General features: G+C 47.0%; 1 protein-coding gene across 7 annotated transcripts in view; it reads left to right on the top strand.

Moving 5' to 3' along the window:
• The window catches only part of ush2a (Usher syndrome 2A (autosomal recessive, mild)), a 1,354,742-nt gene that overhangs the window by 655,881 nt on the left and 681,799 nt on the right, over window positions 1–17,062 (top strand). For all 7 annotated transcript variants that reach the window (XR_005462328.1, XM_038811752.1, XM_038811743.1 and 4 more), the window contains one exon: window positions 10,514–10,679. Coding sequence is in view for 6 of the 7 variants with exons in the window: in XM_038811752.1 (XP_038667680.1) it covers window positions 10,514–10,679 (166 nt within the window). In the remaining variant the exon portion in view is untranslated. The remainder of the gene's footprint in view (window positions 1–10,513; window positions 10,680–17,062) is intronic.

Here is a 17,062-nt window from a genome sequence, read left to right as displayed (position 1 = left end):
TGACCATCCTTTAACCATGTTTCAGTAATGGCCACTAAATCATAGTCATTCACGATGATTTGTGCCATCAACTCATTTACTTTATTCCAAACACTACGAGCATTCAGGTAAAGTACACTTATGTTGGATTTTTTTTACCTCTGTTTTGAATCTTAACATCTCCTGTTTTATTCCTTTTAGTATTACTGGGCCTATTCACTGAGCTCCCCTCAGTCACTGTACCTTGTACTGTCGCCCTTTTTGATTTTTGACTATGTCTTCTCTGCCTTGCACTTTTCCCTTACTTCCTTCTGCTTCTGTCCCTGTTTTACTACCTTCCAACTTCCTGCATCTGTTCCCATCCCCCTGCCACATTAGTTTAAACCCTCCCCAACAGCTCCAGCAAACACCCCCCCTAGGACATTGGTTCCAGTCCTGCCCAGGTGCAGACCGTCCGGTTTGTACTGGTCCCACCTTTCCCCAGAACCGGTCCCAATGCCCCAGGAATTTGAATCCCTCCCTCTTGCAAAATCTCTCAAGCCACGCATTCATCCTATCTATCCTGACATTCCTACTCTGACTAGCTCGTGGCACTGGTAGCAATCCTGAGATTACTACCTTTGAGGTTCTACTTTTTAGTTTAACTCCTAACTCCCTGAGTTCCGCTTGTAGGACCTCATCCCGTTTTTTACCTATATCGTTGGTGCCTATGTGCACCACGACAGCTGGCTGTTCACCCTCCCCCCCCAGAATGTCCTGCAGCCGCTCCGAGACATCCTTGACCCTTGCACCAGGGAGGCAACATACCATCCTGGAGTCTCGATTGCGTCCACAGAACCGCCTGTCTATTCCCCTTACGATCGAGTCCCCTATCACTATAGCCCTGCCATTTTTCTTCCTGCCCTGCTGTGCAGCAGAGCCAGCCACGGTGCCATGAACCTTGCTGCTGCCTTCCCCTGGTGAGCCGTCTCCCCCAACAGTATCCAAAGCGGTATCTGTTTTGCAGTGAGATGACCGCAGGGGACACCTGCACTGCCTTCCTACTCTTGCTCTGTCTTTTGGTCACCCATTTGCTATCTCCCTCAGTAACTTTCACCTGCGGTGTGACCAACTCGCTAAACGTGCTATCCACGACCTCCTCAGCATCGCGGATGCTCCAAAGTGAGTCCATCTGCAGCTCCAGAGCCGTCAAGCGGTCTAACAGGAGCTGCAACTGAACACACTTCTTGCACGTGAAAGAGCCAGGGACAGTGGACGTGTCCCTGAGCTCCCACATCGCACACGAGGAGCATGACACGGGTCTGGGATCTCCTGCCATGTCTTAAACCTTAGGTAAACTTATACAACTACAATTTCAAAATAAAAATAAATGAATTAGGCAATGAAAAGAAAAACTACTTACCAGTCACTTACCAGGGTTAAAAAGCACCTCCGAAAAAGCACCTTCTCTCACTCTGCACCGAATTACCTCACTGTACCAAATTACCAAGTTGCAATTCCCACTCTGGATGTGCATCACTCCGGCTGTGTCTCCTTGACAAGCGAAACACCCCCCGACCTGAGCACCTCCAGCCAAGCACAACTCCCCCCGACCCTCAATTTCCATGAAGGGCCCCCCTCCCCCCAGCTCCCTGGAGGCAAGTGTAGGAAGAGTACTCACCCTCTTGCCACCCCTCGGAGTGCAAATCACCAGGTCCTCGTTTCTCAGAACTTGCACCAATTCATGCCAGCAGGTCTCCTGGCTGGGGAGGGGAGGGTACTGGAGCATCCTATGATGGAGATGAATCGAACGTTCTGACTGATAATTACATTGAAAAGAGGTTGAATGATCGATTTGCATGTTCCCGCCAAGTCTGGGTGGGAACCTCATTGGGGGCAGCGGGGTGGGCTGGGAGACTTGCAACTGATTTGACACCCAATGCGAAACTCATTTTTTACCTGATGCCTGACTCCATGGGTCATCAGGAAACCTGCCCGTTAACAGGCCTGGAGAATCCTCCCCTAAAAGCTTCCCAATACACTTCCAACCTCTATCAGGAGATGACAATCCGGTCTCAGAAGTATGCTGAGTACTCTAAGTATAGTACAGCAACATTTATAAGTTCACTAACATAACCTCTCTGCTTTTGAATTTGATTTCTCGCAAAATGAGCCTTACTTTTAGTGATCGTCTCAACTGCATTGTCTTCAGTCCATCCACAATTCCCTTTAATACTCTCTATCTCTTAATACATTTATGAAATCTTTTACTGTTAGCTTCGATATCTCCCTTGAAACTTTAATATTTCAATTGAGCATTTTATTTGTATTCCTTTGTTACTATATCTTAGTGCTCCCTACTGTTTCATCTTTGATTTGATTTGATTTGATTTATTGTCACATGTACCAAAGTACAGTGAAAAGTATTATTCTGTGGCCAAGGGAACGTACACAGTACGTACATAGTAGACAAAACAAGAATAATTGACAGAGTACATTGACAACCTGTGCATCGACAAACAGTGATTAGTTACAGTGCGGAACAAGGGGCCAAACAAAGCAAATATATAAGAGCAGCAGAGGACATCGTGAATAGTGTTCCTACAGGAAACAGATCATTTTGAGGGGGAGTCATTGAGGAGTCTTGTAGCTGTGGGGAAGAAGCTGTTTCTATTTCTGGATGTGCGGGTCTTCAGACTTCTGTACCTTCTGTGTGTTGGAGGGTTCTGGAAGAAGGCAAAGCCTGGGTGGGAGGGGTCTCTGATCATGCTGTCTGCCTTACTGAGACAGTGGGAGGTGTAGATAGAATCAATGTGAGGGTAGCAAGCTTGTTGATGCCTTGGCTGAGTTCACCACACTCTGCAGTTTCTTGCGATCTTGGGCCGAGCAGTTGCCATACCAGGCTGTGATGCAGCCGGATAGTGTGCTCTCTATGGCACATCTGTAGAGGTTTGTGAGAGTCTGTGCAGACATGACAAATTATCTTTAGCTTCCGTAGGAAGTAGAGACGTTGGTGGGATTTCTTGACTGTTGCGTCAACGTGAGTGGACCAGAACAGACTGTTGGTGATGGTGACCCCCAGGAACTCCACTTCGGAGCCATTGATGCAGATGGGGGGGGGGGGGGGGGGCGTCGTGCTGCGCTTCCTGAAGTCGGTGATCAGTTCCTTGGTCTTTCTGACATTTAGAGAGAGGTTGTTTTCGGTATCCATGCAACCAAATTATCTATCTCCCTTCTGTAGTTTGACCTTGGCCCACAGTCTTGGAGTCATTAACATATTTTAGAGTAGACATAAATGCTCTAGAAGGGGAAATAATGTCTATTGAACAGCAATGGTGTGAAGTTACTTAAATTTCCAAATCTGTAAAATCAAACATAAATAGCCTGCCTGTGTCAGTAAGAGTTGAAAAACATTGTTCAGGCAGTTACCGTCGTGGTTCGCTGGCATATCCCAAGTACTGCCAGTGTGTCATTCTGAATACATGGGGGATCCGACTCTGGGGGGGCCTCCACAGTGGCCAGGCCTGCGATCGGGGGCTACTGATTGGCGGGCCCGCTCATTTCAGGGAGGGGCCTATGTGCCTCCGTGCCCCTATAGGACTCTGCCATGTTGCATGGGGGCCGGCGCGAAGTTGGCCGTTGCGCGCATGCGTAGACCCGCGACTGCCTGCCGTGCGCATGCGCGGCCGTGCGGGTGTAACTGCAGGGCCTCGCCAGCAACCAGAGCTGCAGGACGCATGCTGGGGCTCTGTGAGCCGCCTTGAACACTGAGAATCACCCCGGACTTTCTAGGAAAAAGTCCAGAGTCAGTCTTGCCCGTTTTCCGGCGGGCGTGGGGACTTAGTCCCCAGAAGGGAGAATCCCGTTCTAAGTACTTGAGGAAATATAAAAGTTTTCAATTGTCTTTCATGAATCGGAATATTTTTCAATGTAGCAAACGCTGTAATAGATATGTAGACCTATATTTTATTGCATCTCAGCATGGCTCCTGATGACTGCCCATGGTGGTAGTAGGTAAGTGCATGGTGGGTGAAGGGCCAAGGGTAATGGGCAGTGTGACATTAAATTGGTGTGGGGGCCATAGGAGCCTTGGATGTTGGTAGGTGGCATTGGTTGACTGAAGTAGTATTACGTTGACATTGGGTATAAAGGGCCATGGGATAGGGCGTGGCATAGTTTTTGCTAAGTTAGCATTAAGTTGGCATGGTCAGCAGCCATGGGAATGGGTGGGTGCATATTTTGGCACGCGTTTGTATTTTAATTTGACATTGAGCCATGAAGGTGGCATGGAGAGTAGGTCGGGTCGGCGGGAGGGCTGGCGAGTATGAGGGGTGAGGGCCTAAAAAAAATTTTAAACTGGGGAAAAGTCCCAAGAAGTCCGGGGGCAGTGAGCCTGACTCTATCCCATACCTGTCCATCCCAGAGGAAAGGACTGACTGTGGGGAGAGTTTCTCCCAAGGCATGGCTTGTATCCAAGTTGGGAATTTCCTGACTCATACTACCTGCCCCGGGAGCAAATACACAGGACCTAATATCAAATTCAATGATATTATGGTCACTATTCCCAAGATGCTTACTGTTCATTGTTAATTCATTCCAATTCATTACTCATAACTTAATCTTCCTCTGGATATCTATCACCTTTTCCCTCCTTTGTCAATTTTCATCCAGGAATTTCTAAAGACCAATATAATTGAAATTGTGGATTTTTCTTTTCTGTACCCTCCATTGTGCGACTCTGCACAGTCCTTGACTTGAAGACAACATGCTTTAAAATTGACACAAAATTGTATATGAGCCATCCATTATAGCTACCTGACAGTCAACAAACTGAGCCAAGCACTTTGCAGTGGACCTGCTGCTCCCCCAGTCTGTCACTGCAATCTTCAATCATTTTTTGGCTTTTTAAAAGCTGCATCCCAAATTTACAAGCTTCCCTAATGCACTAATTTCATGCTACGCGGGAGTTCCAATACTGAGCAACCAATGAATGCTTGAATAAACTGAACTTTCCATTTATAGCAGAATCAATGCGGGAGAGGATCAAAGAGTGGAATCGTAACTTCTGAAGCACTATAGCTATGCAAGGCCAGATGGATTTTGAAGGCTAGGATGTGCAGTGTTTGATCATTGCCTCACTTGTCCACAGACTTGTCCAAAGTTGCCCTTTATACACCGTGCATCTTTGTTCTGCCATTCACACATTTTAATCTCTTTATGTGCAACTATCAGCACCCTTCTTAGCCTTAATCACCACCATTTACATTCCTTTTATCTTCTGTCCTCGACATTTTTGTCTATCTCCATCAATCGCTGGCCCTCTTTCCAGCTCCACCACTCCCCTCTCCCCCTCCCCAAGCAGTATAAATCCGACCCCATTTCCAGTTCACTCCAGCTTTGATAAAGAGTCATCCAGACTCAAAACATTAGCTCCCTTTTCTCTCCAAAGATGCTGCCAGACCATACTCCAAGAAAAAACTTGGAGTATTTTCTGTTAAACAAAGGTGCCGACATGTTGTGGGCTTTGGATTATTTTTAAACTGTGCCTGTATTGTAATTAACATGTTTACAATGTGAAAACAGAGTTTAATGAAAGACTTGACTGTTGCTTAGCAACCAGGGGCCACTCTAGGTTAGAAAGAACATTGGAGTTTAGTTTTAAGCTGTCCCCAGATCGAGTTGGACAGGACCAGGGAACTGCAAAAAAGACTTCCCAAAAGAACATAAGAAAGTTCAGAAATCATGGAGTGTCTCAGAAATTCAAGGAACAAAGAACAAGAAGTTGAAGTAAAAAGCAGAGACAGTGCTCGGAGTCAAAGATGCAACTGAAAGATTGAGATTTTAAAAAACATATATTTTTATTAAAGATTTTCCATTTTTACAATAAATTTAGCAACAAGCGCATATTGTTGATGATACCCAACACCAACATAACAAAAATCACAACCAACCATACCCACCCCATTCACCAAGATAAAATGGAAACTGCAGAAAACAAACCAAACTACCCCAGAGCATCCCCCTCCCTTCATCCACCAGTAGCAGATGATGGTGATTAATCCCTTAAATAGGTAATGAATGGCTGCCACCTCCGGTCGAATCCTTCAACCAACCCCCTGATCGAGTCCTTGACTTTCTTCAGGTACAAGAATTCAATTAGGTCACCCAACCTGACCAATGCATTGTTTGAAGATAAAGACCTCCACCCCAGCAGAACTTGCCTCCAGGCAATCAGCAAGTTGATGGCAAGGACATCTTTCTTCACTTCTGTCTGCCACTCCGGCGAGTCCAACAGCCCAAAAATGGCCTCCAGAGAACATGACTCCAGCTCAATATTCAGAATCGCCGACATAGAGTGGAAGAAGGAGACCCAAATGCTTACCAGTTAGGACAAGACCAGAACACTTGTGTGTGATTGGCCAGCCTCCCAAAATACTGCTCACAGCTGTCTTCTACCACCTGAAACAAAACACATCCTAATTTTGGTCAGGTGCGCCCTGTGCACCACCTTAAGCTGAATTAGACCAAGTCACGCATATGAAGACGTGGGCCGGGATTCTCCGACCACCCCGCTGAGTCAGAGAATCTCCGGGGGGAGGCACGAATCCGCCCCGACGCCGGCTGCCCTATTCTTCGGCGCCGTTTCTTGGGGGCCGGTGGGATTCCTGCCACACTGGTCGGGGGCAGTTGACAGCGGCTCACCCGGCGATTTTCCAGGCCCCGATGGGCGGAGTGGCCGTCCAGTTTTGGCCCAGTCCCACGGAGTGAATGACTCACCTCACGCATGGCGTTACCTGGCAGGTAAGTGTGAGGGGGCGGTCCTGGGAGGGGGGGGGGGGGTGGGTGGTGCAGGGGGATCCTACTCCTGAGGGGGGCCCATGGTGGCCTGGCCTGTGATCGGGGCCTACCGATCTTGTGGGCGGACTGTTTCCGTGGGGGCCTTCTTTCCTCCGTGCCGGGCCCCTGTAGGGATCCGCCATATTGCCCAGGGGCTGGCGTGGAGAAGAGAATCCCCGCGCACGCGTCTGCGCATACGCAGAAATACGCTGGCCGTTCCGTGCATGCGCAAGATTATGCCGGCCGTTCCGGGCATGCGTGAACTCCCGCCAGCCCCTTCTGGATCAGCGCCAACCCCTCCAGCCTCAAACTAGCCCCCAAAAACTTGGAGAATTCCTCACTTTCGGGGGCTGTTGATGTCGGAGTGGCTGCCGCCCGTTTTCCCGCCGGCATGGGGACTTAGTCCCCAGAAGGGAAAATCCCGCCCGTGGAGTTCATCCTATGACAGGCCTCACTCCACACCTCATCATCCACTATAGGCCTCAGCTCCCTCACCCATTTTATCATCACTCCATCCGCCAAGTTCGAGTCCTCAGACGTAATTCGCCCATAAATACCAGACATGTTACCCTCTTCCGGCTGCTCCAGCAAAAGTATCCTTTCCAACAGGAATGCCCACGCTGCCTCGGAAAATGTTGGGTAGGCCACCTGCACAAAATTGTTATCTGGATGTACCCGAACGAATTTGTCCCCTCAAGCTCAAACTTCACCGAAAATTCCCCCAAGCTGGCTACTGTCCCTCTACAAGCAAATCCCCGAATCTCTGCAGTCTCTTGCCTCCCCACACCCTGAATGTGGTGTCCAAGCTCATCGGCTCAAGTAAATGATTGGCACAGATAGGGGCCAGCCTCAACACAGCTCCAAGCTTAAAATGCTGCTTGAATTGTTTCCAATATCCTTAGATCAGTAGAAACGTCCACCGGGTTAGAGGAGTACCTAGCTGGAGAAACGGAAGCGAGGCCGTCACCAATGCACCCAGACTAGACCCCCGACACAACCTTGCCTCTATGTGCTCCCACATGCAACCTGGGTCACGGCACCTTCTCAGCATTGGCCGCCAATAATAATAATACAAATTAGGCAAAGCTAGGCCCCTGACTGCCTCTCACTCTGAAGAACTACTCTACGGATCCTCAGAGTTTTGCCCGCCCATGTAAAAAATGAGATTGGCTTATTAACCCTCCCAAAAATGCTTTAGGGAGGAAGATAGGAAGACATTGAAACAAAAACAAAAATTTTGGAAGAATATTCATTTTGATAGACTGGACCTACCTGCCAGGGACAGAGGAAGGTTGTCCCACTTTTGTAGATCGGACTTAACCTTATTCACCAGACTTGCAAAGTTCAATTTATGCAGCCAGGCCCAGTCATGGGCCGCTCAGACTCCCAGGTACCTGAAGCTAGAGCTGGCCAAGCAAAAAAACAACACTCACAAGTTGGCTCCCCCTCTCAGGGGTTAACGAGGAAACATTCACTCTTTTCTAGATTCAACTTGTAATTCGAAAATGAACCAAAGCTCCTCCGTAGCTCAATTATATCACCCATAGTGGGGACCGGGTCCATGACATAAAGCAACAGATTATTAGCATATGGGGACAACCTGTGCTCCACCCCTCCCCTCTTTATCCCATTCCACTTACCCAAAGCCCTGAATGCTGTGGCTAAGGGCTCGATCACTGATTCAAATCAAATCGGAGGGGAGACATCAGACACACCTGTCTTTTCTCCCTATTCAAATGAAAGTACCCCAAACTTAAGGTATTGGTACAAACACTAGCCAAGGGCTACACATGAAATCAAGTTTGGCCCAAGACCGAACTTCTCTAGAACTTCAAACAGGTACCTCCACTCCACCCTGCCAAATGCCTTCTCAGCATCTAAAGACACTATCACCTTGGCATGGGCTCCTTGGATGGGGAGAGAACCACATTCAACAGCCTCCGGATATTGGCTGACAATTGCCAGCCCTTGACAAAGCCTGTCTGATCCTTATTCATCCTTAATTACTCAATGATCTGTTGAGCTGCTCGCAGAAAAATACTTTTCATTGTACCTTGGTACATGTGACAATAAACAAAATCCAATCCAATTCTCCATAATTACCTTGGGGAGACAGGGCGCGATTCTATGCTCCCACGCCAGGTGGGAGAATCGCGGGAGGGCCGCTCTGGCACCACCCCGCAATTCTCCCACCCCCCCCCCCCAAAAGAGGCGTGTCGCGTTTGGCGACACATCGCTCGGAGAATCGTGGGTCAACGTTTTTCACGGCGACCCGCGATTCTCCGGCCCGGATGGGTCGAGCGGCCTGCCGTTCCCGACCTGTTCACGCCGGTGGCAACCACACCTGTTCGCTGCCGGCGTGAACATGGCGCCAAAGGTGAGTTTGTGGCTTGTGGGGGACAGAGAGGGGAGCGAACACCATGGCCGTGCTCGGGAGGGGACTGGCCCGCGATCGGTGCCCACCGATTGTCGGGCCGGCGTCTCCAAGGTACGCACTCTTTCCTCTCTGCCGCCCCGCAAGATCAAGCCGCCATATCTTGCGGGGCAGCGGAGGGGAAGACGGCAACCGTGCATGCGCGGGTTGGAGCCGGCCAACCTGCGTACGTGCGGCTGACGTCATTAGGCGCTGCTGGTCACGTCATTCTCAGCATGCCGCCTTGACGCCAGCGTCAAAGCCCGGCGGCCAAGATTTATGGAACGCCGCTCCTAGCCCCCTGGTGGGGGAGAAGAATAGGGGGCGAGGAGCGGCCTTCGACGCCGTCGTGAAACACTCCGGGTTTCACGACGGCGTCGAGCGTTGCAGAGAATTCCGCCCACAGTGCCTCAGCCTTTCTAATAAAAGAATTAGATATAAAATAAGAAGCCAGACATCTGAGTTAAATCAAATGTTTGGTGACATCTTAATACAGCCTTTGAAGCAATAGTGTTCTGTTGGTATGGCTGGGTACCTATGTAGAAGCTTGAATACAAGTGACAATACAAGGTAGAGGAATACTGAAGTGAAAGATACTGAAATTGGCTACCAGGTGAAGGAATTCATTGTTTGGAAGAAGATTCTAAGGCGTGAATTTGAGATTGGTATTTGGAAATCAGAGTTCCAGTGAGACCAGTTGACTCACAGTGTGACAAGCATGTGGGGTGATTTGATGAGGTGGCATTTCCTGCTTGGTTTCAGTGTATGATGTATCTGACCACAGTTGGACTGTTAGTTTGCATGGACTGTGTACTTTCCAAGAACATTATAGTGCAATATATATTTTGTAACTTGTGTTATCCTTAAAAATCTGCATACATCTATGAAGATATAGGTGGGGTGAAGGAGTATTGTATTATAGTCAATCTTTTCATGTTTACTAAGTGTTTTATTCTCTTGTCTAAAGTTAATTGGAAGTCCTAAGACTGTTCATCCAAGTCTCTAATAAAATAAAATAAAGTGTGGTCTCTTGAGCCAGGGTTCCATTCTGGGACCTGACTGTCCATTGCTAACATCAGCTGGGATCATAACAGCAGCCCATTGACATTTAAGGATGAGCTGGTAGCAGGGTGAAAATTGATCCTATATTTTCCTAAAATATTCAATAATTGAATATAAATAGATTAACTAAACTCTAGAATTCTACATATAAGCCCATGAACAAAGGCATCATACCAATCATAAATTAATTATTTACACATCTATTCTGAGCCTTAGTAAATTATATTTTTCTGGCAAATTTAGATGGAGAGAACCTCCAAAGATTAATGGGCACCTAGAGCGTTACCTGCTGCATGTCTTGACCAGCAACTTGAGCAACAGTGATGTGATGTACAATAGTTCCGACCTGTCTGTGGATTGCACTCTGAGACAACTTGAACCTGGGACGAGATACTTCATAAAGCTTTCTGTGAGTATCCATGTTCTATTAAAATTAAAAATGTTTATAAATATGGTTATTTAACAGACTTGTGAGGTTTTGCATAAAAACGAGAATCTATTGTGTGAGCTTTTCCTGAGAAATAGTCATATATGATCAGAATTGTTTGAAATTCAGTTACATAATGCCTTGTGACTCAGACTCTGTGGACAGCATGCTAGCACACTGGTTAGCACAGTTACTTCACAGCTCCAGGGTCTCAGGTTCAATTCCTGGCTTGGGTCACTGTGCGGAGTCTGCACGTTCTCCCCGTGTCTGCGTGGGTTTCCTCCCACAGTCCAAAGATGTGCACGTTGGGTGGATTGGCCATGCTAAATTGCCCTTAGTGTCCTAAAAGGTTGGATGGAGTTACTGGGTTATGGGATAGGTTGGACGTGTGGGCTTAAATGGGATGTTCTCTCAATGGGCCGGTGCATACTCGATGCGCCGAATGGCCTCCTTCTGCACTGTAAATTCTATGATTCTATGATTCTAAGAGACTTGAGTGTGTTGTCCAAATGCAAGTTAATTAATCAGACACCAATAGTATATAAACTATTGTGGTTATTTAATAGATTCATACAACCTGATTTCTTGCAGACCTGTGGTAATCAAATTTGGCTGTGTGGATGTTGTCCCTCTGGCTGTCCTTCAACCTTTGACCCTCGAGGGGCTGTTCCTTGATATTTTGTGGCCCCTTCTTTGTGACTTAAATCGCCTGATACCCAGAATGTACATTGAAGTGAGTTCCTTCTCGCTCAACCTCAAGACTTGGCATAATGGCCGCCTTGATGACACTGTGAAGCAGTTAGTCTTTCAGAAAGAACAGGATGACCTAGACAATTTCAAGTGATTAAGTGAATACTGCTACAATAGTTCCATTGTTCTGGCCAATGTCTGATACTCGGACCTGATGCTACTTCCATTGTTCTGACCAGTGACTGATGCTAACATAAATTCATATTGTTACAATGATGTTGAATTGCGATTAACAATAAGACTCATGCAAATTCTAACAGGGGCCCTTAATGACATAACTAAGTTTGTAGTTGATGAATGGTTCCTATTTTGCATGTTTTGTGTTCATTTGCAAATTTCTGCCGAATCAAGCCACTTAGAATTTTGGATTTCTCTCCAATTAAATAAGAGCTCTGTGACAAAACGAACTGCCGAGGGGATGCAGGTTCAGATGTGTACAGGATGTTAAACTCCCTCAAAGTGTAGTTGGGTTGGGATCCTGACATCATTTGCCCACTTCTAGAAGTGCAGCTTTGCAGACGAGCGGTGCTGTCAGGTAAGTAATTGTGATATGTAAAAAATTAATTAACTGCTGTTTAATCTAAGCATTCTATCTTTAACCATCAGTGCATATATTTCCCCAGCTGTCTGCAACTCGCCGGGATCAACTAGGTGAGAGCATGGTGACAAGTGTTTCTCAGGTGGAGAAGCCTTTCAACAGTGAAACTAAAGAGCTCCAGGTGTGCTGAGGTGGGAGGCTGATGTTCCCAGCACTACCTCTGAAAAGGTGCTCTCGCTGCTGACAGGTGCTTCTCTATTTCTTGGAAGTCAGTTCATCTGTCTTGAACTTCAGCACTTCCCTGTTGTCAGCCTTCACTGCAGCATGAGTGTAGCACTTACGCAGTTCTACCTTGGAACTCTGGTGAGAAACAAAATGAGCAACAAGATCAAGACAAAGGAGCAACACCGGCAGCAGCACCAGCTGCCTTCCCCTCAGCCATATGTCACACCGCATTGCAGAGGCACATGGACCCAGTTCAAAGGAAGTGAGAGTCCCAATGGAGGGTCTACAGACAGAACATCCACTATCTCATCATTTGTGAACACCAGTGCCTTGTGAGACTCAGGCTTTCACATGAATCCCTGCTGACATCTTCAGTCCCATTGTGAAAAACCTACTTTCTATTGGATGAGATGGGCAGGCACTGCCAGTGGCTGTCAAGGTGGCTATTGTGGGGAGGCCACTCCCCAACTCTGTCCTGATAGTCTGCCTCTCCTCAAAGTTCAGTCCAATCTTCTCCAGCAAGGAGAGAAAGCAGAGTTATGAGTGTGAGAGGAGGAGGCAGGAAAATATTTACGGAGGCAAGGGTGTGAGATGGCAAGAAGAGTAAGTGTAGGCTGTCCAAATGGTGATGTGAGGAGGTGCCTGGAGAGGGAGGAATTAGTGGGGCTGAAAGGTGTGTAGGTCTGAGGAGAGCTGTGCCAAAGAACACTGGGGAAGTCAGAGTGTGTGGCTTTGTACCTGAAAGTATTATGCCAACATTTCATTCCTACCCTCTGAGGTCTTTGGTCCTCCAGGTGTACTGTCTCCAGTTTGGGGTAAACCACCATGCTGCTCACTTCCTTAGCTTCTTCCATACATGCCTTGGTTTGAAAGACTGGCCTCGCTCTCCCTTCTTTGGCAAATATCAGCTTTTTACAGCCCCTCAGATGCTGCACCATTCCACCTGACCTCTCTGAATTTTCAGGACAGGATGCAAATGTAATGGCTCCGTTAAAGAGCCTCGCAATGATTGCTTTGTTGACAGGAAGGTTCTCAATCTGCTACAAGCCTCCCCACTGCTTGCAGGTCAGCTACATTGAAATTCCCACCAAATATATCCAGTTCTCCCATGGTTCTGTGACTGAATTACCATATCCTAATCTCCTAAAATTTTAGACATTGTTAGATTTTGGGAAAGCTAACTTTTAAAAGGTTGAGACAGACGATTCAAACTGTTATTGTGTGACACGAGAGGTGAACAATGGGACGTAATTATAATTAAGCACTATCCCTAAGCAGAAAGAACTGTACTTACTATACAAAATAGTCATAGTCAACAAAGGAGGAGAGAGTCAACAAAAGTGAAAAGTGAAAAGAATAATGTATGTGGAACTGGGAGATAAAGACCAGCAAAGGGAGACAGATAGAGAGAATAAGAGCTCAAAGCAGAAATATGAAAAGCAATTGCAAGGAATGTCAAGATTAACACAAAAAATGTTATGATTATATTAGAAGAAAGGGGATAAAGTGGGTTCTTTGGAAACAGTTCAGTTAATATTACAGAAATGTTGAATAATTACTTTGTGTCAGTCTTCATAGTGGAGGCCGGGGATAATATAACGGACACTCCAAGAAAATTAATAATGAATCTAGGATTGGGGATCACTCAAATTAACATAAACAGGAGAATAGAATGAAAAGAAAAATTGCACCAAAGACTCATAAATCCCCAGGACCTGTTAGTTTCTACTTCAGGATTTTAAAGAAAGTAGGAGAGGATTTTGCTATTTTTTTGCCATAATTTTCCAAAACTGTCTTGAATCAAGAATTGTCCCTCTATATTAGAAAACTACAAATATCTAAGAATATTTATATTATCATTCATGGAATGTCATTGGCTAGAACAGCACTTATTGCCGTTCTCTAAGTACACTTGAGAAGGTGCTCAGCCGCCATCATAAACTGCAGCAATCTATGTGTTGAAGGTACTGACAGTACTGTTAGTTGTGGAAGAATGTTCCCTGGAAGCTGAGTGGCTGCGGTTTGGTGTACCAAAAAAAGTAAGTTCCTGGTGCAGCCACTTTAAGTCACCAAGCATATGCAGCAAAAATATTTAAAGGGAACAAGAACTTTCGTGAATCACCCACATACTCAGCCCACCCCAAAAAAATTAGAGAATACATTGGTGGGGAATTCAGGACATTGATCAAGCAATAGTGAAAGAATGTAATATATTGCCAGATCAGGATGGTGTGTGTCTCAGAGGAGAGCTAGGAGCTGGTGGTGTTCACATGCACTTGCCTCCTTTATCTCTCTATGTGGTAAAAGTCACCACCTGTTGAAGAAGTCTTGGAACGTTGCTGTAGTACATTTAAAGCCATGATGCGCTGGAGGTGGAGGGAGTGAATGTTTAAGGTGGTGAATTGAGTGCCAATCGACTGTTTGTCCAGAATGGCATTCAGCTTCTTGAATGGTGTTGGATCTGCACTTATTCAGGCAATTGGAGAGTGTTCCTCACATTCTTGACTTGCGCTTCATAGATGGTGGAAAAGCTTTGGCAAGCTAGGAGTAAGTTGCCAAGGTTACCCAGCATTTGACCTGCCATTTGAAAAAGGCTTGAGATACTCAATGGATCTGGCAGCATCTGCGGTGAGACAAACAGAGTTATTTCATGTCTGTGGACTTTGTGACTGCCCCTCCCCCGCCCCTATTGATGGGGGGAATTTAACAATGTTTGTCCTTTGATAATTGAAAGATGGTGACTACCTAACACTTCTGTGGTATGAATGTCACTTGAGCTGGGTCATGCCCTAATTAAATTTTACAGACAAAGCACATTTTTGTAATATCTATTCTTTCTCAAAAATCAGATGAGTGTTTTTTTTCCTGAACCCCGTGATTTTTTATTTTTTCCTGAGAAAGAACTTATGTACCAGTTAGTGTTATATCTGTTCAGGGGAAGTTAATGGAATCTAGTTATTAGAATCTATAATTAAGGACAGAGTGACTGAGCACTTAGAGAAATTTGATTTGATTAGAGAGAGTCAGTATGAATTTGTGAAGTGGAGATCATGTCTAATGGCTTTAATTGAATAGTTTGAGGGAATAACTAAAGTTGTAGTCAGTGGCATGTCTATGGATGGAGCTTATATGGACTTCCAGAAGGCACTCAATGAGGTTCCTTTTTCTGTGCCAATATGTTAATTATTTTGGAAAAATCCAGCGGGCGCGATTCTCCGCTGCCCACGACGGGTCGGAGAATAGCGGGAGGGCGTCCCCGACATTTTTCATGCCCTCCCGCTATTCTCTCTCCCCCCCCCCCCCCCCACGGCTGCCCCACGACACGAATCGCTGCTCGCCGTTTTTTACGGCGAACAGCGATTCTCCCCAGGCCGATGGGCCGAGTTCCCAGGCCTTTACGGCTGTTTTTACAGCAGCAAACACACCTGCTTGCTGCCGTCGTAAAAACGGCCGTAACATGCCCGTTCTGGGCATCCAGGGCTCCGATTGGCATGGCAATACCACGGCCGTGCCAAGGGGGGCATGGGCCCGCGATCGGTGCCCAATGATCGCGGGCAGTGCGTCCGTAACGGACGCACTCTTTCTCCCTCCGCTGCCCCGCAGGATCAGTCCGCGGGGCGGCCGAGGGAGATGACGGCCCCGCGTATGCGCGGGTTGGAGCCGTCCAATCCGCACATGTGCGGCTGACGTCATCGTGCGCGTCAGCCGGCGTGACGCTTGGCGCGCGGACTTAGCGACGGTCGCTAAGCCCGCAATGCCGTGCTTCACGGAGCCCCGCTGCTAGCCCCGCCCGGGGGGGAGAATCGGGTCCCGGGAGGGGGCGCAGAGGCTGCCGTGAAACACGGCCAGTTTCACGGCAGCCTTTACGACTCGCCGCAGTTGCGGAGAATCGCGCCCAGCTTTTGTGCAATGTCACAGTTGATATTAAGCATGCGAGACCATTCAAATGCTCTTGTCCCATCGTTGAATGATAATAGTTTTTTACCTGCTTCAACATGTTGACAGTTCGTTTACCTGAAGCCGCTGATGCAGGCAAATTAACAGAAATATGCAATGCAACTGTGCTATTAGGAATCACCTCAGAGAGACCAAGTTTAGGTTTTCTTGAAGAAATTCCTTTGGCTTACAATCCAGACAAGAGTGTTTTCACTCTTAGGACTTTATGTTTAAAAATTAAATATCATGAAGAGTTACTGCAAACGAATAGCACAACAAAGTCAAGCATGTGCTAGCTCTGCTGCCTTAATGTATGCACGTACTTACACCCTCCTTCACGCACCAGTAGAATAGCCTGTGTAGACGCTGCCTGATGTACAATATGGAACGACAAAATACACTTTATTTTCCTATATTATTTCCTTATACGCATAAAAACAAGTTACGAAACTTATCAAATACCAAAAACTGAACAATGTTCTAAATTTGAGGTCCCCTTTGAGTCTGAGGCACAGGTAAAATGGCCCTGAAGCACCCCCCCCCCCCCCCCCCCGGGCCCCCGGCCCCCGCCCTCCCAGGACCTGCTGATGCACTGTTCAGTAGGATGGTCAACTACCTCAACTGGTGAAGACAGCCAAGTCAACAGATCAAGATGTTCACAAGACTCCCTAACATGCAAAGGGAAAGCGATTGCACACGTGTATCCAGAAAGGGCAACCAATGGCACTTGTAAACAGGAAAGGATTTCACTGCCTTAATATGCAGATTCTATGTGACCACCATCTAAGGATCCTGCAGATATGTGCTCAGCAGCTTGGGAGTATCCATGATGCTTGCATCTTTAGGTGCTCCTAAGTTCCTCAGCTCTTTGGTCTCCCCTCCCCTCCCCCTATCCCCCCAAATGTAACTGGATGGT

The sequence above is a fragment of the Scyliorhinus canicula genome, chromosome 1 (genome assembly GCF_902713615.1).
Source record: "Scyliorhinus canicula chromosome 1, sScyCan1.1, whole genome shotgun sequence".
Lineage (NCBI taxonomy): Eukaryota > Metazoa > Chordata > Chondrichthyes > Carcharhiniformes > Scyliorhinidae > Scyliorhinus > Scyliorhinus canicula.
This window is presented reverse-complemented; position numbering and strand designations above follow the sequence as displayed.